At 39.6% G+C, this 23,015-nt stretch overlaps 1 protein-coding gene across 5 annotated transcripts in view; it reads left to right on the forward strand.

Moving 5' to 3' along the window:
* The window catches only part of DUSP16 (dual specificity phosphatase 16), a 69,444-nt gene that overhangs the window by 26,066 nt on the left and 20,363 nt on the right, over positions 1–23,015 (forward strand). For 2 of the 5 annotated variants that reach the window (XM_015627024.2, XM_015627026.2), the window contains 4 exons: positions 1,749–1,826; positions 7,733–8,327; positions 9,443–9,581; positions 21,625–21,788. In XM_015627024.2, coding sequence (XP_015482510.1) covers positions 8,097–8,327; positions 9,443–9,581; positions 21,625–21,788 — 534 coding nt within the window. In that variant the 5' untranslated portion in view covers positions 1,749–1,826; positions 7,733–8,096. Of the gene's footprint in view, positions 1–1,748; positions 1,827–3,041; positions 3,307–7,732; positions 8,328–9,442; positions 9,582–21,624; positions 21,789–23,015 lie in introns of all 5 variants that reach the window. The other 3 variants (XM_015627027.2, XM_015627029.2, XM_015627028.2) reach the window with 3 other exon arrangements.

Here is a 23,015-nt window from a genome sequence, read left to right on the forward strand (position 1 = left end):
TAAAGTGGGGAAAACACTTGTCCTGAGGTGAGAGCTGGTTTATTTTTAAGAACATCAGAGGAGTGTGGCTGGCAGAAGTAGTCATGACATGGCATGGATGGCACAGAGAGGCAGGTATGGTGATGTGAAGACTACCTGACAGCTTTCACAGGGACTTGAGGGAGCTGCACGTGAAGCACTGTGGAACAAAAGGGGAGATGTTTTTTTTCTCTGGACTTTGTTTCTTTGGGCTGTCACAGGGTGGTCTCAGATCATAGCACCCTGTCTCTAGGCAGAGCCTAATCACTGCTGAGCATTAGTTTAGTGTTAATTTCTGGGATGAGATTAGAAAAGGGGATAGCAACAAATATGACAAGAAAGATGAGTTTTCTTCTTGTTCTCTGTTGCCTTCTGCCACTGGATTATGGGAAGGAGCATGGGAGGTCTGCAGAGCCGCTTCATGTGGCTCAGAAAGGAATGAGACTCTGGAGCAGGCAGAGGGGGGAAAAGGACCCAGCCTAATCTTCAACAGATCTTCTCATTGAGCTCTCTGCCCTGCTACTCTCGCGTACACATGGCTAAATACTAATGATGGGAAGAGAGAGGATCTCCAGCCTGGGTCCTTCCAGGGGAAAACACAGGGTCCCAGTCAAGAGATGAGCCTAGAGAGCAAGGCCTATTCTGGGTCATAATCTCGGTATCTGTCTGAAGGGTTCTCACCCCATATTCTACCGCTGCCATTTGCCTAAAGACAGAGAGGTGACTGATCCCTGTAGTTCTTTTCCTTGTGGGATGCTGTGGGTTTTCAGGCTGTTGACCAAAACATGCCTGGGCCTTTGCTGGGGTGGCTCTTCTCAGTTGTCATATCATCTACTCCGTGCTTCAGAGCCACTCCTGGATCTCACAGCAGAGCACTGTTTGGCAATAATTTATTGTCATGGTTTGTATCACAGTGATTAAGGGGAGCTGTCATTTCTTGGCAGCCATGATTTGAATTTTGGGATTAGCTGCCCAGAGGACAGTTTGGAACTGACACTGATGTGTTTATTTTTGTTTCGTGTGTAAAAGTTGTAATTTAATTTGCTCCTGTTGAAACAGCAGGTGCTTTGGGTGGAAGTTGTATGGGTGTGTGTAATGATTGGTGACACTAGTGTTACCAGTTTCCAGTGCTGGCTTTTTTAGAGTGTGGGGAGATAGGCTTAATTACACGAATGTCCTGTTTCATTGGTCTCTGTCCATGCAAAATACAGCTGTATTCACACTTACTTGTGGCAATCTTTCACATTAATACTAGTACTAGATTAGTGCTGATGTGACTGTGAATTTGTTTAATTCCATACAAATGCATCACCTGTTAATGCTGAATTATACATTGGTTGTCTAGCAGTGAGATAGGTCAGAGAGTTTGAAAGGCTCTCCCTGGTTGGTTTTTTGTTTGTTGGGGATTTTTAAAGCATCTCTAACTTTTGTTTTTAAAATTTCAATTTAAAGATAGTAGAGACATTTATTCTTTTTTCCTTCAGAAAATCAGTGTAGTCCAACTTTCGGTTTTGGACCCATTCCATGTAAATGAATATCAGCATTCATAAATAACTTCTCACCTAGGTTTTCCTGTGTTTGGGGGAGTTGTACAGCAAATGACTGCACTGAAAGTGTAAAATCCATTTCCTGGTTTGGCTTGGGGGGGTGCTTGTCTGGGTTTTTTGGTGCTTTTTAATCTTGTAATAAGGATTTTATTATTATTAATATTATTATTTTCCTGTGTTTAGGTAATTCCTTCTGCTGGCCTTTGTATGTGGACCACATTCAGTCCTGTTCAGCCCATCTGAATTGTAACTTAAATGTAGGTGAGTAACAGCGTTTGACATGAAATACTAATGCATTCATAAAAATTCATACTCCAGAATTTTCAGTTGCTTTGACTTGGAGGTCATAGAGTAATAATCATCTTTTAAAACTCCATTGACAGTTGTCTAGTGTCCCAAGCAATAGGAACCTAAAAATGTAATGTATTACAGTATATGCTTGGATTAAGTAATCTTTCATTCTGGTTGCCACAGACCTCTATGCTGTAAACCTGCAGTGAAAAAGTATTTTGAAATGGAAAGAGCTTCTCACTCGTATGGGTGGAGAAGGGAGTCCCCAGATTAAGTCTGAGTCTCTTTTGAATAGAGTGATGTAATATATCAGCAGCATGTTCTAATGCTTCCTGTGAGGCCATGTTCTGCCAGTCAGGTTTCCCTGTGGTCACACTTAATAAATGTTTATTGTTTCACTGGGAATTTCAAAGAGATTGGCTTCTTGGTAAAAGCAAGTGACAATAATCTGGTTTATGGCTTAGCGATGGTGATGGTGCACAGGTGATATTTGCAAGAACATTGCAGGTATTTGAGAGCTATGCTGGGCAGGTCAGGCAAATGTGGTGGTTTGGTGTGCTTTTTGGTTTTGTTTTGAAATAATATTATTTTAAATATGACTATTTGTATGACAGAAAATACCTGTTATCTAAATGGAAGGCCCATTCCTCTTGCTTAGTCCAGCTGTCTCAGAGTGACAATGAGCAGTAGGTGTAGCATTAGAGTGAGCTTAAAGATCTTAACTGGAAGTGTTTTATGCAGTATAATTGTGGGAGGCTGATTTCCTTTCTGACTCTGTGTCTGTTTTCAGATTGGTGAGCACAATGAAGTGGGGACACTTTTCTTTAGAACTAGTAATCAAAGTTGAGTAATTAGTCAAGCTGGATGAAGGACAAAAAAGTTCTGAACAGAAAATCCACCTTCATCTATTTTTTTTCCAATGCATTACACTTGCATTTCTCATGGTTGTAGAGTGTGTAATCTAAAATGTAAGTGACTGGTGTTTCTACAAGGAAAAGAAAATTAACACTATGCATTTTTACTGCATATATAGATCAAACAGACAGTGTTAAAAGTAGGAGAAGAGAGAGCACCCATAGATAAGCAAAGGAAAACAGGGTAGAATTTTTTAAACGGCTTCTTTTTTATGAACATGGTACTTGAGTGACATTAGAAAAAAAAATAAAATCTATGTTTCTGTTTAAGTGACTTTCTGTGCTGCTGTCCTGTCTTGCACCAAAGTGGAATGTGCTCAGAGGGTGGTGGAAAGTATCTGTTCTTCAACCTCCCTGCCAGGAAGCATGAAGAAATGATGTGTTTATGAGATAGTGACACTTACTTGAATCATCCAAAAAGCCCGAGACACCCTCATTCCCCTGAGCTGAGGGAAGGACATGATCCCTTGTTAACAGAGCTCTTTGAATTTACAAGCATTTGCTATCTCACTCTAGTGTGTTCTGCACAATGACAGGTAATACATATGCTTCTCTAAATCCAGATAATGATTTTTTTCCCCAGACTTTGAACTTTATTACACAGTTGTTGATCTCTGGAATTTACTGGCTTGCTTGCCGAATGTGAAAGAACAGCTATTTCTTACTGTCAATTAAAAATTTTATTTCCCTTGTGCTCCATGGACACTCTGTTTCTGGCTACTGAGTAATATCTTGAACAAGGGTTGGACCTGTCTCAGCTGTCACTTACTCTCTCATAGCTCTGGGAAAAGGAACCATTCAGAACACAATTTATTTCCATATTTTTGAGGGTGGTGAGGGAATGCTATGCCTGTTACAGGTGTTGGCAGAGGGGAGAAGGTTTTTGCAGGAGTAGGAATTCACCCTGTGATCACTGGATCTGGAATTGCTTTCTAGTTCATGTAGGCTTGTTTGTCCAGTATCAGGTGTGGCTGTGGTAATAGCGACTGGTGCTGATGGTATTGGCACCAGCTGTTGAACCAGTGGCCACTCCCAGTAACACTGAAGCCAAATACCCCTTTTGAAACAGCCAGCAGTGGCTTCTGTCCTGCAGTTCGGGATGCTCTACATTTTATTTTTAATTTAGCTCTTCAATTTTTCTTTTACAATTTTAATTGTAAAAGAATTAATTTAATTGCCCACCCTAAGAACCATGAAAAAGACTCTAGTGGATGGTAATGTTTTTCTCATATATACATGCGTTTGCCTGTAAAAAGTAGAAAAATACATGGTTTTAAAAAACCAATTCCTTCAGGTGTTTCAGCTGAGTTCATAAAGGCTGCATATCAGGACCTTGTTCAGGTGCTGGAAAGTGTTTTTGTTGGTGTTTTGCATGATGGGAGCACTGCTGCAGGCTCCTGACAAAGTAGGCATTAGTGACGTAGCCACACATTTATGACTGTAAGGTTCAACTTCAAGGTTATCTTCTTATATAAGGCAGAAATCTTTCAGAGATTGTAGCAGGGCTTCAAGAAGCAACTTGCTAGTTCCTTAACTGGGGTAGAATTAAAGACTCTTGCTCTGAGAGTTTTTAAACTATATTCCTAACACATCTGCCTCTCATCCCAGAAAGTATTTGAAAGATGTGTAGATGTGGAGCTTAGGGACATGGCTTAGTGATGGACTTGGCAATGTTATTTTAACAGTTGGACTCGATGATCTTGGAGGTCTTTTCCAACCTAAATAATTCTGTGATTCTGTATGAGCCAAAACCTGAGAACTCAAACAATCATCCTGTTGTGATGGAAAAGAATTATTTGGAGTCAAAGTGACAGCAGTAGAAATCAGGAGTGCATACAAAATGTGAGTTACTGTAACTGAAAAACCAAATACAACCACATAACCAAAAATGTGGCACTCGCTTGTTTCACTGCATCTGAGCCAGTTGAGATGGGGATAGGAATCCCTGAGGCGAGAGGTCCTGTAGTTCTGTGGCAGCATTAAACATACATGTAAACTTCAGTAATCCACTGTTGTTTGTATGCAAGATAATAGGAAGATTCTTGGTTTGGTTCTTTAAACAATAAGGAAAGGCTGTAAAGGTACTGGGCAAGTGTGGAACAGATCTTTTTCATTTCAAAGTGAGTTAAATGTTGAATTTTTTGGTTTAAAAGTGCTAGTGTTGCAGTCTCTCTAGAAGAAGGAAGCAGCCATGCAGTGTTCCCAGTGGGTACATGAATCACTATGTGGGGAATTCTCATGGCTCAGTTACGGATCACTTTTCATAATCTTGCTTTCAGCACGGAGCACCCTGTGACTAGGGTGGCTTCCTGGCTTTAAGGTCAGCAGCATAATGGCCTGTTTGGGGCAAAGCATTATATGACATTGTTTTACGAGACACTATAATACCATTGAGGTCTAAGTCACAAGTAGAAAGGGAACAGTCAATAATTTGAATTTTATCTGTTTCCAAATGCATTAGAAATTAAACAGATGTCTCAATACCTCATAGAAGCTGAATGATAAGAGCAGTCATGAGGTAGGGGATGAATGCTCAGAGTAAGCAAGAGGCTTCCAGTTCTTCTTGTTTAGATAGGTTCCAGGGAAGAGTTACAAACTCTGATAGTTCCAGAAACAGACAGAATTAAAAGAAAAACCTGTACTTCATAAAATTGTTGTTTCTCCCCTGTACCATTGAGAAGTTCCTGTCAAAATAAGTCTTCAATTGGAATAACCCGAGGTGACATTACTGTTAAATTTATTGCTTTCAAGCCATGGGCAGAATTCTTTCGGTACTTGGTATGTTAAGGTAATAGGGCTATTTAAAAGCATTCTTGACTGAAGCCCACTTGCCATATGTTCTTTACCCTGTAATCAGATATGACTGGTTCGAGTTCTTCGCAAGAATCTTTTGAAACAAACTTCTGTTGTATGAAAGTGAAGGCTGAGACAGCTAACAGTAAGCTTTCAGAAGATAAGAAGCATACCCAAACTGAAAGTTGCAAATTAAAGATTAAGTATTTCTAACAGCATCTGTTTTAGACTTCTGTACTTTCTCAGCTGCTTTATTTTCCCATTATGACTTGGACTTTAAGTCAGCAATTTATCCATCAAAACAAACTGTCTAGTTCATGAACAAACTGTCTAGCTTACAAAGGAGCTGGAGCCAATTCCCAGTAGAGCCAGTGGAAGAGTTTTCATTGAGTTCAGTGGATTTGGTATCTGGCAACCTTTGTTGTGAATAAAAGAGAACCAAAATTTGTGACAGGACATGTTAAGAGAAATTTTCAAAATTCCAGAATACTATTTTCCTGAAGGGGGGAAAGATTGACATAACTCTCAAGATTCCTTCCCCCCCTTGCAAAATGTCATTTTGATAATCAGTTTTCTTTTGGTACCTTCCTGAGACTAGTGTATGATGACTGCTCTTTGAGGGGGAGCACACATGCCAACGGGGTTCTTTAAAACATTTAATGAAAACTCAGTATAGTATATTTTCCGATATTTTTACTGTCCTTTAGAGCAATATGCATTTCACTGCTATGTGCTTCCATTTATCTGGGCAAGCTCAACAGCTCTGTCAGAAGAGCACTAAATCAGGACAAATGGAAAATCACATTTTGTCAACCTAATGTCTGTCTGCGTGGAAGCTGTTGTTTTTCTTCTATTGCCACATGAAACTCATGAATCAACTTCCAGTTTCCTATTTTGGGTTGTTAAGGTGAAGTTTGTACTTTTTGCAGAGTTTATTTTGCTTAAGATTGTGTAAATGTAGATTTGTGCAGTATATCTAAAGAGTAAAACATCTTCAGATCTGAGATTTCCCCCTGCCAAATGCAACTGGCCTGTTGATATAACAGGACATTTAATATAAATATATTGATAGTTTGAAGTCATTACTTCTCTTGCAATTAAGGTAAATAACGAACATACATTTCAAATGGAAGCAGCAAGTCAGCTATAAAATCTAAGTTCAAATGTGAGCTAAATCCCTGAAGGACACAGTCCCATGGTGGCTCCTTTCTGAGGAGTGTTCCTACAAGCACTTGTCCCATCTGAACGTGTTTTGGGAGACTCTGGGGAGTCTCCCAAGGGCAACTGTGAGGCAGTGGTACAAAGTGGTACAAAGAGGGGGTTAAAGGTGTTGGGAATTTATTGCTCTGCTGCTGCTGCTCTTTCAGTTGATGTTGTTCAGATGCTGTCAGAATCTAATTTTAGAGAAGTATAGTTTATTTCAGAGATTATTTAGCATGGATGCTGGGAGTTACACACCTCACATAAACATCAAACAGATCCAGGAAGAACAGAAGAGTGCTCACTGCTTTACCTTCTGGTAGTGGGAGACCTCATCCATCTCTAGTGATTAATTCAAATAAAGTACTTGTGTCCTGATGTGGCATCTTGTCCTGGTTTCTATTCAAGTATTTGCTTTAGAGAGGTGGATGTAAGTTTGGTCCTTTCTTTTGTGTAGTTTCAGTTCCCCAACTTGCAGTGCTGTTTTGTGAAATATTTTCCAAGTCATTAAATGTTAAAAATGTTTAATGTTTAAAATGTTTAAGTGTTTTAAAAACAAATTTTACTTCTTATTAAGTGTTGCACTGCTAAAATGCATTTAAATAGTTCTAGTTCTGCTATTGAAAGGAGTACCATTATTTAGGGCAGTATCTCTTAATTATATTCTAACAAAGTCTTGTGAAGAGGCAGAGCTAGTGGCAACAAAAGTCTGCAATTAAGGCAGGGTATGTTGCCTGAAATACAAGGTAATTGTCCAGGCAAGATTGTTGGAATGGATTCAGAGCCTGTAGTTTCCAATGCTCTCTCTAGGTGTTTGGCACATCCATCAGAGAGGAGAACTCCTCAGGAATGTGTTCATTACATGCCCACTGTACAGCTAAGCCTCAGAGCTGAATGTTTTATTCTGCAAAGTTTCATGGCCTCATCTGATTTGTATTTTTTGTGTTTTTCATCTTCCCCTTCATACAGGCTCTCAGTCTGGTGTAAAGCTGATGGGTGGGAGCAAAGGTAAAGAATGATGTAATGCAGCAGCACCCAGAAAGCATCTTTTGTGTGAATTTTGAAATGGCTACTCCGTAGTCATCTCCTGATGAATCAGACGTGAGGGGCTTCTTTGTGGAGCCAACCATTTGTACATCAACTGGAAGCAGGAGGAGACATTCAGTCCAAGAGCTCTTTCTGAAAATGTATTTAACTTTTCTTTTGCCAGTCACTACCAGCATGACCTCATACACTTCTAGTACAATGGTGTGGCTAAGCCTTTGAGTACACAGCCATTACATCATCGCAGCAAATTAGAGAGGGAGGTGGGGAAAGAGGCCTTGTTGTTGTCATGGCCGGTGAGATGATCAGGACCCAACCCATTGTCGCCGAGAAGTTGGTGGCTTTGCTGGAGAGCGGGACACAGAAGTTGCTGCTGATTGATAGCCGCCCCTTTGTGGAATACAACACCTCCCACATCCTGGATGCCATCAACATCAACTGCTCCAAGCTCATGAAGCGCAGGCTGCAGCAGGACAAAGTTTTGATCACAGAGCTCATTCAGCATTCAGCAAAACACAAGGTAATTTTCCTCTTATTCCTTATATTTGATTAAAGGGGTGGATGGAAAACAACTTGTAATAATTTTTCCTTATGTATTTCTTTAAACAAAACCCAGTAAGATTAAAGGACTGAGTTTAGCTGAGATGTTGCCTGATCAAAGAGAGTATTGGTTACTATTGAGTTTATCATTGGGACTCTTTGTAGAATCAGTGACAGAGGTAAGGGGAGGGATTTAGAAATTACTCAGAAAGAGTGTTCTCAGGGTTCTTGTGTGTCTTGCAAAGCAGTTTCTTAAATGTATACAACTAAGGCAGGAAACATTCTCTCCTAAGATTTGAAGGATTCTTGGGGCTCTGTGGTGTTTGGGCTTGCTTAGTCATTTGTTTGCAAAGAAACTGCCTCTGTCAGTCCTGGCTCCTACTTGCTGTTTAAAGGACTTTTCATGGGGGCAATTTGATGAATTTTGGTGTTTGTTTTGTTGTTTGTTTATTTGGGAGGAGGGGTGTGTTTTTCTCTAAATAGTGTTATCAGTGAAAAGAAAATAGCTATGCTGTTTAAAATTAATGTGGGGGGTGGTATTGTTTTGGGTTTTTTTTATCCATTGATATTTGTTTTGGGTACAATAATAATCTACTGTGTTCTTGCTTTGACATGCTAAAAATGAAGCTTTTTATTTTTATTATCTAAAGGGTATTTTATATGTAAAGTTGTGCAGGTAACCAAAATGTGTGTGGCTTAGAGGCAGTTTAGGGTCTCTTTTCTGTTTATGTACAAAACCCTCAGAAGCAGAAAGTGAGGCAGGGCCACCTTCTAAAAAGCTCAGTTTTTAAACAAATCCACCAGCTTAGCTGAAGGCAGAGCATTTCACAAGTGATATAAAATTACCAAATGATAGAAATTTGTGGAGTGGGCTTCAACTTGCAGCAAATAATCAATTTACAAACTCTCCAGGGATTTAAATCTGAGAGGCTTATGAAGTATATAAAAAACCTGTTTAATGAACAGGTGCGTAAGAAATCTATATATCTGAACTGCTGTTATAGCAAATATGCGGGAAGCCTGATGGAGGTGATAATGTGGTGCTTTTAATCATCTTCCTCCTTCCTATTTTACTCTGAGTTCCTTGTGTTTCAGATTGAAATTGACTGCAAGCAGGAAGTGGTGGTGTATGACCAAAGCTCTAAAGATGTGACCTCTCTCTCATCTGACTGCTTTCTTACTGTGCTCCTGGGCAAACTGGAGAAGAATTTCAGCTCTGTGTATCTGCTTTCAGGTAAGATGTAACAAAAGAAACCCCTTTCAGGTGACATGTACCAAAAGACCTCTGAAACACTTGAATAAAGGGAAGAAAATGCTGTTGGTATAGCAGACCTGTACAATTTTGCAAGTGCTGGTATAAACTTCAGTTATGGCAGAGACTTTTCTGTAGTTCTTTTTACATACAGTGACACTCATAATACACGCAGTGCTTAGAAATTGCATCTTACAAGGGATATATTACACTTATTCCGTGTAAATGGAAATGGAGCAATGCAGAGGTTTTCAGATGCATATGTCTTCTCCTTTAGGGTCAAAAAATAGTAAAATAAATGGGCTTCCCTGTTTTAAGTATTGCACGTGGTAGGAAGAAAACCTCTTCCTTACTGAATTGGTAATTACTAAAATAAGAACAAAGGAAATTATGTCCCAGAGTTATGGAGTTTAGTTTGTGTGACATTTTAAACTTCAGCTCCTTAACTAGTAGTACTTTATTTAGGTCTTTTCCTTCACCCTCCTTTTTTTTTTGTTTTTTATTTTAAATCCCAGGTCAAAGCACCTATAGAAATTCAGTTCCTTATAATACAGGATTTATTGGTCTCAGTGTGTGCTTATGTCATTATTTCTATCATGGAACAGTAGACAGTGTTCATAAGAAGGAGGAAGGAGGGGTGTGAAGTAGATCCAAGGCTGAAAGAAGAGGGAATGATGAATTTCAATAAGAAATGCATTGCAGTGACAGTGATCAGTGATCTAATGAGGCATACACCTAGTGTCTGAGAAATGCTGAAACACAGGGACTGAGTAATGGCAAGAGAAAGGAAATAACTCCAGAGACATGCTTCCTCTTAGCAACATGATCTCACTACAGTTTATAGTGACTTCAGGTGACAGTGAGAGGTTGTGGTACAGAGAGAACTTTTCTCAACTTGTTTTGAAGGTGATTACAGAGAAAGTGAATAATTTCTGTGCTTGGACATGAGTTTGGTGTTCACATGAGCTTTACTTAGAGTAAACCAAATGGGTTTTGCTTTGGCTAGGGTTGGTGATTTTGTTTTCTTTGCTGTCTAGGTCAGAATTACACCTGTAGGTGATGGACTACAGTATTAGATTAAGTAACTTTTCTTACATATTAGCCACCAAAAATTGTGTGGTGTGTAGACACAGTAAATGCTTAATGCAAAAGTGCTGAAATAGGTGGTTAATACTCTCTTAAACTGAAATTGTTATTTGAAAAATAAGCCAGTCTAGAAACAGTTTGTATCTCCTCAGAAATCCTTTTATTTGAATTCCCAGCTCTGCTCAGCTGTCCTGAGGGATTTTTAAATTGAAGAAGATTACAGCTCCAGACAGGAATCAGACTATCCTCAATTTCATTTCCATGATAGAAACAGCTCTCTTACAACTGAGAGTTAGACCTCATGGCAGGGAGTTGCTGGGGAGGGGCCAAGCACAGGAAAGTACCACGAACTTCCCTTCCTTACACTGTTCCTTACTTATGTGAGACATGGCTTTGATCTTCTGTCTCATCTGCTGAACCCTCTGAAAAAAATGCTCAGTCTCCACTCTCAGATTTGCCTGTGGCTCTCCTAGGAATGGACAGGACCAGGAAGGGGGTGTTCCCAGCTCCCCAGTGCATCATCTGGGCAATCACCAGTTGCATGTACCATAATGACACTGGGAGAAATGGTTTTGTTCTCTTTCCATTTCCAGCATGTGGTTGTTGTCTGTTCGGAAAAAAAAAAAAAAAAAAAAAAAGAAAAAGTTACCTAAACCACAAGCAAGAAGGTAGTGCACATAAGCTGTGGTGAACTTAGCCACACAGCTGGTAAGAGTTAGTTTGGGAATTTAATGTGCCAAAATCTTTCTTATAAAAATCAGGACTTTTATTTTAGTGTGTCAAATGGCAAAAATCAGGTTTGAGAATTTCCTCCTATATTTGTTTACATATCTAGGATGGGGGTATTTATGAATTCAGAAACAACTGATGGCTTTAAAACCAGTGGAAAAGGAGGATAAGAAAAAAATGGAAATATAAGGAAATTATCTACTGATCTATTACAGTTAAGTGCTTTGTTCATGTGCTTATTTTTTTGTATCTGTTAAAAATCTAGCTTCTCAATGCACACACAAGAAACCTTTTAGGATGTGGGGTGAAGGAGAATTGGGTAGATTCAGTCTTTCAGAAAGCTCCTTGGAGTTAATTGATATTTGGCTGTAGGATGCTAGATAAAATATGTTGTGTCAGCAAGCTGATGACGAACTCTCATAAATGTTTATGGCCCATAATGAAGACAGGGGTCAGTGTACTGTGTAAAAAGGAAAACCTTTGGACTTAGTTTTCCCTATGCCACTAAATCTGGTTTATTTAAAATAGTGACCTTAAACATTGTGGGGTAGGAAAATATTTTTTGTTGGGATAGAATAAGGGGCAATTAACGATTATCTGAAATTCCTGCCTCTGTTCATGTTGAAACCCCCCATTACTGAGCACTCAGTGAGGTGTTTTTTTATTTAGGTTGTGCATAAAGGTGTGCTCTGCCCTAGAGGTTGTTCTTCATTGAAGTAACTGGTGTAATGACCTCAAAGGAACCCTTACCAATTAGTTTAAGATCTTGATATAACCTCATTAAAATATTTACAATCTGGTGAGGAATGTTTTCAGGAATTAAATATTCCATTTGGTTCTTAATTTTTAACAGTGCACAAAATACTGAAATGTGGACACAAAGGGCTTAATTCTATTCCCATCATGACATCTACTCCTCTGAGTTAAGTAAGATTTAAACACAGGGATGTCACTTGATTCCTTCTCATATGTTGAGAACTGGATTTACTTGCAGTGGAGTCCTTTTCCTACTTAATAATACTACGATTTTCCTGCTTGCTCTCCAGAAACAGTTAGGAGAGACTAGTGTTTTTTGCTTGAATGATCATTATTAAGGCAGTAAACATCAAGAGTCTTGATGAAATTCTATTTCACTATGTGAATGGAAGTATTCATATTCTACTTTCCTTAAATACTTGTTCTCCCCTGCTTTTAATCTGGTTTAGTTCTGCTTATGCAAGCACTGATGTCTTCGTGACAGTTACCTTTCAAATGTTTCCTGTGAAGAAGGTGAAGCACAGCTTTTTGTGTTGATTTTTTTAATTTTTTTTTTTTTTTTTTTTTGTTTTCAGAACAATTTATCTAAACAGAAGGCTTTCTGAAAAACAGGAAAAAAACCAAAACAAAACCTTTCTGTATATACAAACTGTCATTAAAAATTGTGATAGCCTAACACTGAAACACTGTATGCCTCCCTTTGAAAACAGTGGTTGGTGGGGAGTTGCTTTCTAATCTCTTGCTACCCTTCTGCCTATGAAAAATACCAGTAGTAATGTGATGTAGTGGATTCTCCCTTCACTAGAGCTCTCTGACAAACTCCTGCAGAGCACAAAGGAGTAATAAGGAGAAATAAATAAATAAGTTATTGTGGTTTTTTGGGGTCATATGCAGTGGACATTGAAAGGCATCCTAGGCAGAATGAGTTCTGTGAGATGGGACAAAGGTCCTGGAAACAAAGCAGTGAGTGATTACCCAGGGGATGTGACAAAAGGAATGTTTTTGCTGAAACTTCCTAATTCCTTATTTCCCCCTGACCTGTCCCTCACCTGACAAGGTGTGTGTATCAAATGGAACACTTGCATGGAGGATCCAAGGAGAAGGAAGGAAGTCAGGAACTCTTCTTCAGTCTTCCTTACCCTGCCACTGATTTTAGAAATATTTGAAATTGGAAGGCCATTTAAAGAAATCTTTAGAGTAAAAATACTGAAGTATCTCTAGGGTACATTCACCATTGTGTTGTCTTACTTGCCTAAAGAAAAGCTAGATAAGAAAATCCCAGTGCTTTCTCCCTGCTTTATCTTCACAAGAAGTATTCCTTGTGGCAGGGGAGTGGGAAATCTGAAGAATATTCTCTTGTTGGTAGAGCTGGTCCTTTCCATGTCCTGAAGGGACCAGGGCTGTGAGACAGGGCTTTATTCCCAGTTCCTGCAGTCCCCTGTGTCAAGTAAGGTGGTACCATATGGCTTAGTGTGGACTGAAGAAGGCCCAAGGTTTGATAATGTCCTGGCAAACATCATAACACCTTTTAACATTTGGATTTGGAGCTTTATAACTTTCGGTTATAAAGTGTTCTGACCGTTTCCTACATATAAGTCTTTGCAAAGTGCCCCAGCACACCCTAAAATGGTGGTGTCATCAATTAAAATAATCAGGTTATCTGCAAATTGAAATAAGTAGAGTGAGAATAAGGTGTTAAATATCCTGCCAGCATTTGGAGGAGGAGACATTGTTACACAATGATGCCAGCTTTCCTGATATTCTGACCAGTTGATTCCATTAGAAGGAAGCCTCTACAGAGAGAAGTAAAAATCTTGCTGAGGGAATGAAATATTCCCCAAGTGGTCCCATAACCCATGGAGTACAGCCAGTGGGGAGGAGTTTACAGTTGGTGGGAAAGAGATGAGAGTGACAGAGAAGCTTAGCTCTGAATCACCCCCTTAAAAAGTCTCCCCCTCCATTAATTTTTAAAAGAGCTCAGGAAAGCTAGTACCCTTGGCTACAGCCAGGCCTCTGTGACTATCCTCCCACCCTCTGTACTTAAAATGCAATTTTCAGTGTTCATTTAGTGCCATAATTGTTTTAAGCACTTGAAGAATGGGAGTAGGGTTTATTACTTTCATATGTGTATCCACTTGTTGTCTTTTGAGAGAGAGCAAAGTTTGACTAGAGTAGTGCTCATTTACCATTTCTCAAACCCAAGAATAATTTGTTAAGTTTGCTTTTGTTTTGAATACTTCTGGATGCTTGAGAAATTTAATTGACTGAAATTATGGTGAAGGTTTTTTGGTTTTTTTCCCCTTAAAGGCAGAAAGGGCGAGTGTGGGTGTCCACTCTGCTCTTTGTACTTGCCGTGCCACTTGGAATATGGCACTTGGGTGGGATGGGAAGCTTGACCCCATTCTCACACATCTCCCCTTCCTTGTTTACTTAACCTGCCTATTAACCTTGTCTTACCGAAGGCAGAAACCCTCAAGGGCAAAGAACTTCCCTTGCTACTGTGCTTGTAAAACACCTGGAATAATGGGGGCACTTTCTGAACACCACTGGAATAAAAATACCCCTGGCTTTCCCAAACTGTGAAAGCTTGGATCCTGTGGAAGGACTCCCTGTGGCTGAGGAGGGAGGGATAGGAATGGGATGGGAGCCCTCACAACAGGGCGCTCCAGCCTGAGCTTATGTAATGGAAAATGGCATGGGTCCCTGCAGAGCGGAGCTGGAATGCAGGAATTGTAATGGCCTGTGGAGGTCTGCAGCTCGTTTAAACAGAGTGGAAACATTGCAGTTGCATAAAACTTGTGAGTCAGAAAGCTTACAGCTTTCCTTCCTTACCGCAAGGGAAAAAATCTATACTGCAGCTTTTAGATAAACATGTTAATGTTCAACGGGAATGTGACTGGGAAAGAGCATGAAGAGCCTCTGAGGTAAAGCAAACATAAAACTTTGGGGGTTGTATATTTTGTCTTTGCTATAGTGTAAAGTCTGATTTATTTTTTTTAGCCTAGCTTTCGGTAATGTTACCCTACCAGCCTGGCACTAATCAGTATTCACAGTAACAAATTCTAAATTGCTCTTTAAAAGAGGAAAAAAAAGCCCCAAAAGCTAAATATGAGTTACTCCGCTGCATACCTTTGGTGAATACAGGCGTTTGTTGAGGCTGACATAGAATCATGGGGCCTAAATATTATGTTTTAGAGGTAGTTGCAAATTTCCCTACTTTTTTATTCTTTATTTCCTCTAAAAGGGAAAATTAAATGGAAAAGGAAAAAAAAAAAAAAAAGGATAGCAATATTCCTTTTAAAAAGAGATAGGAATATAATATTTATTAGTATGTGGTTGTATAAAATTATGAATAATTAATGCCCTTAATGAAGAAGCAAATTCTGGATTTAATAAAGGTGGAATTGTCTGTTAAATCCACAAGCTTCAAAGTCTCCTGCTTGCAATGCTGTCCTAGTACATGCATGTAGTCTTTGGTTTTCTGACTCATCACTTGGGTCTCAGACCTTTTCCACTCCCTGCTTTGAAATAATGGGGTTTGATGCTGAATTAACACTGATGGACTGGCAGAAAATTAGGTCTTCTGGGAAAAGCAGGGAAGTAGCTTCTAGTCTGTTTTCAAGAATTCGTTGAAGGAAACCAATTTCTCCCTTTGGCTTTTTCAGAGTAGTCAGAATCCAAAGCAGGGGGGAAAGGAGCAGTATCTGAGTTGAATGGCACTTCAGAAAAATGCCAAAGTTTGCTCTGTTACTGGTGTGCCTTGTTTGTGGTCTTTATCAGCAGACTCCATGTAAAGAAAGAACACATCCACTGTCTCTTACATCTCCATCAGGAGCACCAGACAGGCTCTTTCTGTGTCCTGGATGAGGCACATGGAGCTGCAGGGATGTTGTATTAAACACTTTCTAGGCTTTTCTTAGTCTGAAGTTTTAGTGAAGCCAAGCTCTTAGGAGTTGCCATGTTGTCTGTCTCTGCTGTCACTCACAAAAGATGTTTCAAAAGCTCATTGGTCAGCTTCAAAAAGGCTTGTCAAAAGGAATAATTAAATGAAAAAAATAGAGGAAGTTCTTGTGAGGTGTATGAAAGGAGCACTGGTACAGTGCAGAGCCTCAAATTAGTGTCTCTCCCTGAAGAGCTGAGCTGGGAGTGGATTTGCTGGTGTGACCAAGCAGCTCAGGTAGCTCAGGCTGGAAGTTCACAACGATCTGCTGTGAGATGGGCACAAGTGGCAGGTGGGATTCCTTGGTTCTGCAGCCCCTCAGTTACTTGGATGGAAAACATTTTTATGTTGCCTGAAAATGGAAAGCCGCTCTTTCTGGTCTTTTTTCTCCATTAGTTGGAGAAGGTGCCAGAGACTTTCATCCTGGTTACCACCTCTTCTCCTGCTGAATCTCCTCTCCCGTCTGCTTTGGCCACACTGCCAGGCTCTGGGGCTCAGAAGCAATTGTTGGGGTTCTCCATTGAGCTGTAGCTTGCCAGGCTCACTGCAAATGTGAACATCTGTTTTCTCACCTTTCTTTCATTCCAAGTTAGGTTTCATGGCTGCATTTACAAAAAAATAGTATAAAATCCTCATGGCACAAATGCACTGTCAGCTTGTTTCTACATTTTTAACTGTTAGGATTTGTGTATGCATGGAGCTCTCACCTTTGTAGGAGTTGTCTCCATACTCTGACAGAAAAAACAAGTCACACCTAATGATAAGGTCCCCTATTTTCATCTTTCCCTTTCCTTGCAGAGCTGTGAGGAAACACAGAGTTGCACCACAGCTGTTGCTCTTCAGTTTCACACCCAAACTTAACCTTGTCTCTGAAGCATGGCCAGGTCTCTGTTCTGTGCTTTGTCAGTATGCACATGCCCAATTAGCAAGAGCAGCTCTCTCTAGGTGATTAAGGATAAAAATTGTGACGCACGTCTCTGCAGGTACTTGAGGATGAAAAGGAACTACAGAATTGTCTGTTTCAACAGTAATGTTATGAGCAACTATAAAGAGATATTATCTCCTGATTGAATTTTTTTTCCTACATGTTAGAAATATGTGTAAGTTGAGAGATAGGATGGATGTATGAGGGAGCATCTGTGGTTTGTGGTGTGAATGAAGAATGATGCTCACATTTTGAAAACTGATTTTTTTAGTAACTGATGCTTCTGTTTAATGTTCTTGCTCTTCCCTGGGCCAAATCAGTAACTAGTATGTTCCCCTGTGAATTTGCCTTGTTTAATTATGGTCACATCTCTGAATGGTTTGACATCCCATTGAAGAAAATAAAAAGACCAGGAGAAAGAAGAGAAACCAGTGTAATATGGAATAAACATAAGAACCATCCAGCTGTCCTGTTATGATGTCATTTAACTGGAAAGGTTTTATTCAATGTTAGATAAAAACAATGAAATATGATCTGCACTTCACAACTTTGTACTAAGTGTTCAAATCAAGGCCTTTGGGCTTAGCATCCTTAGCATCTTAGATCTTTCATTTGCAAATCTGCAGGCGGGTTTGCAGAGCTCTGTCCCTGATCGCCCCAGGGCAGCTGGCAGCACTGGAATGCCCCTGCTCTGTTTCCACAGAACACAGAGAAATGAGCTGCTGTAACGGATTGTGCTTCTCAGGAGTCAATCCTCTGGATTAATTTATGGTTTGTGTTTAGTGGTAGTTAAACTAAGTAATTATAAAGATCTGGATGGATTTCATTCTAACAGTGAAAGGAAGCACTTCCCAAATCGACAGTACTTCTCTGTCATTTGTTGCCTCCTGATCCCATATTCTTTCCCTGCCTCTTCCAGTTTCTAGCAAAGTTAATTGGGATTTCTGTTTATATAAGGACTTAGGCAGTGAATCTATAAGGAGGAATAATTTTACTGCAGAATTTTGCTGGAACTTTTTTCATCCATTCTGGGTTTGGCCCTGTTTTGTTTCCTGAGTTGGCTGAGAAGGGAGCTGACACTTTTGATACCAAGATTCCCTTAGAGATCATACCTTCATGATCCCAGCTGTAGTTAAGGAAGCCTTGATCAAAGGGAAGTCTGTAGTCACCACTTTGGAGAACCATAGCAACAGGGCAGTCAAGAAACTCAGTGGATCTTGCCAGATTTCTGCTAATGGATGTGGAGGCTTGTAAGCAAGAAACACTTTACTGTAAGGACTGGGAGGCGTTGGGTTGTCTGCCACACACAAGGGCTGCAAAACCAGAGAGCTTTTGGCACCTTGGCATGGTTTTGTAGAGATATCCTGTTGAATGTCAAGACAGCTGTTTCAGCTCAGCTTACCACTAAGAATACAGAAAACCTGTGTGGTTCAGAGCTACTGCGGAGTGAATATTTTGGAGTTATTTGTCAGTCATCTATTTCCAAGGCCCAGTGACATTTATCAAAGAATTTAGTGAAACTCTATTAACCCAGTAGCTCTGTTAATGATCTGTGGATTTTTGCTTTCCTCTCCCCCATAGTTTCAACATGCTCTTGCGATTGATTTATGATTCACATGAGGTTGGAGTAGTGGTGGGAGAAAGGGTGTTATTTAGAAACTAGCTCCAGAAGAAAAGTATATTTTCTCTAATTAAAAGAAACTGCACAGTGCTGCCAATGGCCCTGTTCCAACTGTGGTAGGTAACAAGATTTAAAGAAAAAAAAAAGAAGACATTGTCTTCTTGCAAAGGTCATCCCCAAATTATGGAATTTGAAACAAAACCTGTCCCATTTTTCTTTTTTCTGTTCCGCATTCCTACCTGTAGACTAAATTAATTTTCTACGTGTGTAAGGTTTGTTTTTTGAAAACTGCTTCATTTACAGCTGAACTGTACAGGTGGTCCGAGTGCTTAAAACACTTTCCTCATAAGAGGCTCCTCATGTAGTCTGGTCATACAGTTCAGTTTTGGGAACTCTGGGGAGCCACCATCTGTGTTAGAGAACAGAGACATCTGAAATAAATCCTTTTTCTCTATACATCTTTTGGCACTGAAGGCTTTTTAAAATAGATTTCCTTATGTATTTTAAAAATGTGTATATTTTGTAAGCTAGTGCAAGCAAATAGTGATGAGTTCTTTTGAACAGAAATGAGTGTCATAATGCCCTGACAGCTCAGTAATCATACATGTGGATGCTGTTGTTCCAGACCCATGATAGTTTGTGACACTTAAAGGAATTAGTACTTAAACAGGATGCATATGTTATGTGTATTTTCTTGGTTTGGGATTTGCTTGTTTGTGGGCTTTTTAAAGCAATTTTTCCACATTCACTGACCTATAATGGGTTTTCCGTATTGGGAAGTGCCATAAATCAAAGCCAGATTCATTGAAAAGCTACTAACGTTTTAAAAAACTGGTAATAGAGGATGTCAGGGAAGACAGCTTAATATTTGAAACAAATCACTGGTTTTGTGCTTTCTCAAATCAGTTCAGTATAGACAGTAACAGCAGGTTAAAATACAGTCAGAGGAAAGGAGGGTTCACTTGGTGCACATGTAAAGGCAGGTGGTATAATGTCAGACTTCAGGGATTTGAGAGTTTTGTGAGTGAAATTCATGTTGTAAAGGTAGTGTAGCAACATGTTACTAGGAGAGCATGAGTAGAAAAGAAGAAACATGACTTTGAAAGGATGAACGCCTTAGAGGAAGTATTGAAGCATCTAATCTTGAATCATTTCAATTGGCCTTGATAGAGTCCTGAAATAAAAATAAAAGACTGCTCCCCATACTTATGACTACAGAGCATGGGTTCCATCTCCCCAGAATCTCAGTTGTTTTTCACATTAACTTCTTAATTTCTTGTCACAGGTTTCACACAAAAATGAGACCAATCTCTAGGTAGTTGGGAAGAAACCTTTTTTTCCAAACTTTTTCCATGTAGTCTTTTGCAAAGATAGTGCAGATGTAAAATCCTTGCTTGTGCAGCTTCTTTGTAAGGACTTCTCTATTTCCAGTCATGCTGGTGAGAGGATCCACAAAGCAGCCAACAATGCTCCCAGCAAATAAAGGATAAGCAAATGAAACCAAGGCAAATATTTGATTTCTTCTTTACCACCCTCTCAAATAACTGCTTAAATTCAATCTCAGAGGTATATACTGCCTATAAATGCTTCCAGTAACAGAAAGGAAAACATTAGGCCATGCAGGCAAAAATTTAGCAAGTATGTGAGAGAATTGTTTTGCAATTCTTCCTCTCAAATACGGAACAAGCAGGGTCTGTGCTCCTGATGGGCAGTGCCTTAGTTGTCTAACAAACTAGTCAAGTTCTTTATTTTATTTGTTTGTTTATTTATTTATTCAGGAGACTGAGCAGGAATTGCTGCTCATAGAATGTTTGCTCTAAAATCTGTTTGCTGGCTTTTTTTATTAGATAAAATGGGTTGTTACACACTGTTGCTTTGGTGTTTCTGCATTTACTAATGATACAGTTTTTAAAATCGAAAGAATGGGCATAGTTCAGGCAATGGTAATGCAAGCCCTGGCAAAACAGTACATTAGCTTATTCCTGAATAATTTTAATTAGCATCTTCAGACTGTAATCATGGTGAACATAGCATTTGGCAGATTCAGCCCATCACTGCTTCAATTCCTTGATGATAACAAGGTGTTCCGTTCTGATCGGGTTATAATTTCCCTTTCTTCAGTTAAAATTCTGTTCATCTGGAAGGAAAGAGCTGGGGATTTTCACTGTGCTTTGCAAGTCTTCCCTCTGCTTCACCTCCCCCACTTGAGATGGAGAAGCCTTGGCTTGGTGTGGTTTTGAACGATGAAACTTCTTCCAGTGTCCTGAATTAAGTACATTAATTGTGGAGCAGCATTCAAAATATTACTGCAGGATTTTAATTAGTACTGTAGGATTTTAATTAGTAATGTAGGGTTTAAATTAGTTATGTAGGATTTTAAAAGTAAGCATTACTAAATGCATATTCATGATTTTACCAAATAGAGTAAATACGACTTTTTCTTAATGAGCTCTCAGTATAAACCTGATATAGGAGAAGGAAGTGTCTAGAAAGCATCTTGCTGGGGTGGAGACTGAAAGGTGTGCCTGTTCATGGTGTGGTGGATGCTGTGCCTGTTTTTCTGAAGAATCATTTCCACATACTAAGAATGGGAAGAAGCATCAAAAATTTCTGAGAAGTGGAGGGATAGAAATAAATGTTCCAGGCAGAGTAGGAATATGTAGCCAGGCCTTGGCTGCTGATGTATCGTTCCACAGAAAGATCTGTATTTCTTCTCATATTCTGGGGAGAGAAAAATCAAGGATTACTGTGTTTCCCATTTTGTCTGGAGAACCACAAAGCTGACCTATGGAAGGCACATGTACAGCTTCTCTGCCAAGGCTTTCCTGCTGCCCCTCAGTGCCTCTCCCATCTCCTGTGCTAAATGCTGCTCTCCCACAGCTGGCACAGGCACCACCACATTTGTAGATTAAATACTGGTAGATTTTTTTGGTAATTGTAGATTAAATACCTGCTCTTCCTCTCACAGGTGGATTTGCTGAGTTCTCCAGCTCTTTCCCTGGTCTCTGTGAAGGAAAATCCACACTCATCCCTACTTGCATTTCTCAACCCTGCCTACCTGTTTCCAACACTGGCCCAACTAGAATCCTCCCTCATCTCTACCTTGGGTGTCAGCGAGATGTCCTCAACAAGGTGAGCATTCTGGGTGCCATGTGGGTCACTGGAATGAGTATCTGATCTCCAGGAATCTTCCATCATGGTGTATTGTTACAGCTGTGAAACAGCAGAAGTGGATGCAGGTAATGCACAAGCCATGGAAAGCTGTGGGAGAAGCAGTGATCCACACACCATGTAATTAATCTATGGGTCATGTAATATGAAACTTTGTCCTTCATCCTGTGGCAGATGAAATGGTACATTCCTCAGGAACCTATCAACCAACAGCAAATATCACACCTACCATGGAAGCAGGTCAAGTGTGTTCCTATCACAGCTCTGACTGGCTTGTTTTGGCAGGTCTTGGAGGTTGACACAATTATATTCATAGCTACAGTAGGACAAAGGAAGATTGTGTAGTTTTCGTATTTCCTTCAAGTGCTCGGAAAAAATAACATTTAAACACCGTGAATTGTATAATAAGGGATTACTGCAAACAAATCTTTGTGCACCTACTGAAATCAGTGGGATTGTTTAAAATGAGCTTTTATGGTGGCACTGCATTAGGAAGCTTTTACTGTTTCTAAGTAATTTAAATTACTAAAACTGAGTAATTTCTGCTCCTAAAGAATAGCAAAAAACCCAAACATCTTAAAATAGCAAAATTATCAAATATAGTACTTGTAGGATGCTGTACTATCAGATGTCTAAGAGAGCTTGTCTCAAATTGCTGTGGGTCTCTATTCCTATGTACAACCACAGATGTTTGCCTCCATGAGGAGCCAGCTCACACTGCTTCCAACCTGTACCTTGAGTCCCTTCAAAGGGAATTTTTATTCCTTGTGCTGCATGTTCCCTCTTCCCTCCCTTGCTCTCTGACAGTTCTATACATTAGTTGAATCCCTAACAGCCTTCATAAGCTGGCATTAAATATATGGATGGGGAAGAGGGAAGGAGTGCTTTGCTCTAGAATATTCCCCTAATTATGTGTGAGGCATATGTGTATGTTTTTTTATCTACGTACAAACCTTAAGCCAGGAGCTATCATAAGTAGTCCTGTAACTGAATAATATTTATGTACTTTGACCATTTAAATTTTCACTGGTTTCTTCTACTTTTCCTTCATCCCAGTCTGCCCATTATTAGGCTATTTTTTGATTTTTCACAATTATTTTAAAGGGATTTTTGACACACAAGCAATCATATGGAAGGTAATTGTGCTCTGGAAGAAGGCAAAGAAATGGAGGATAGTCAGCAGTCATT

The sequence above is a fragment of the Parus major genome, chromosome 1A (assembly GCF_001522545.3).
Source record: "Parus major isolate Abel chromosome 1A, Parus_major1.1, whole genome shotgun sequence".
NCBI classification, from domain to species: domain Eukaryota; kingdom Metazoa; phylum Chordata; class Aves; order Passeriformes; family Paridae; genus Parus; species Parus major.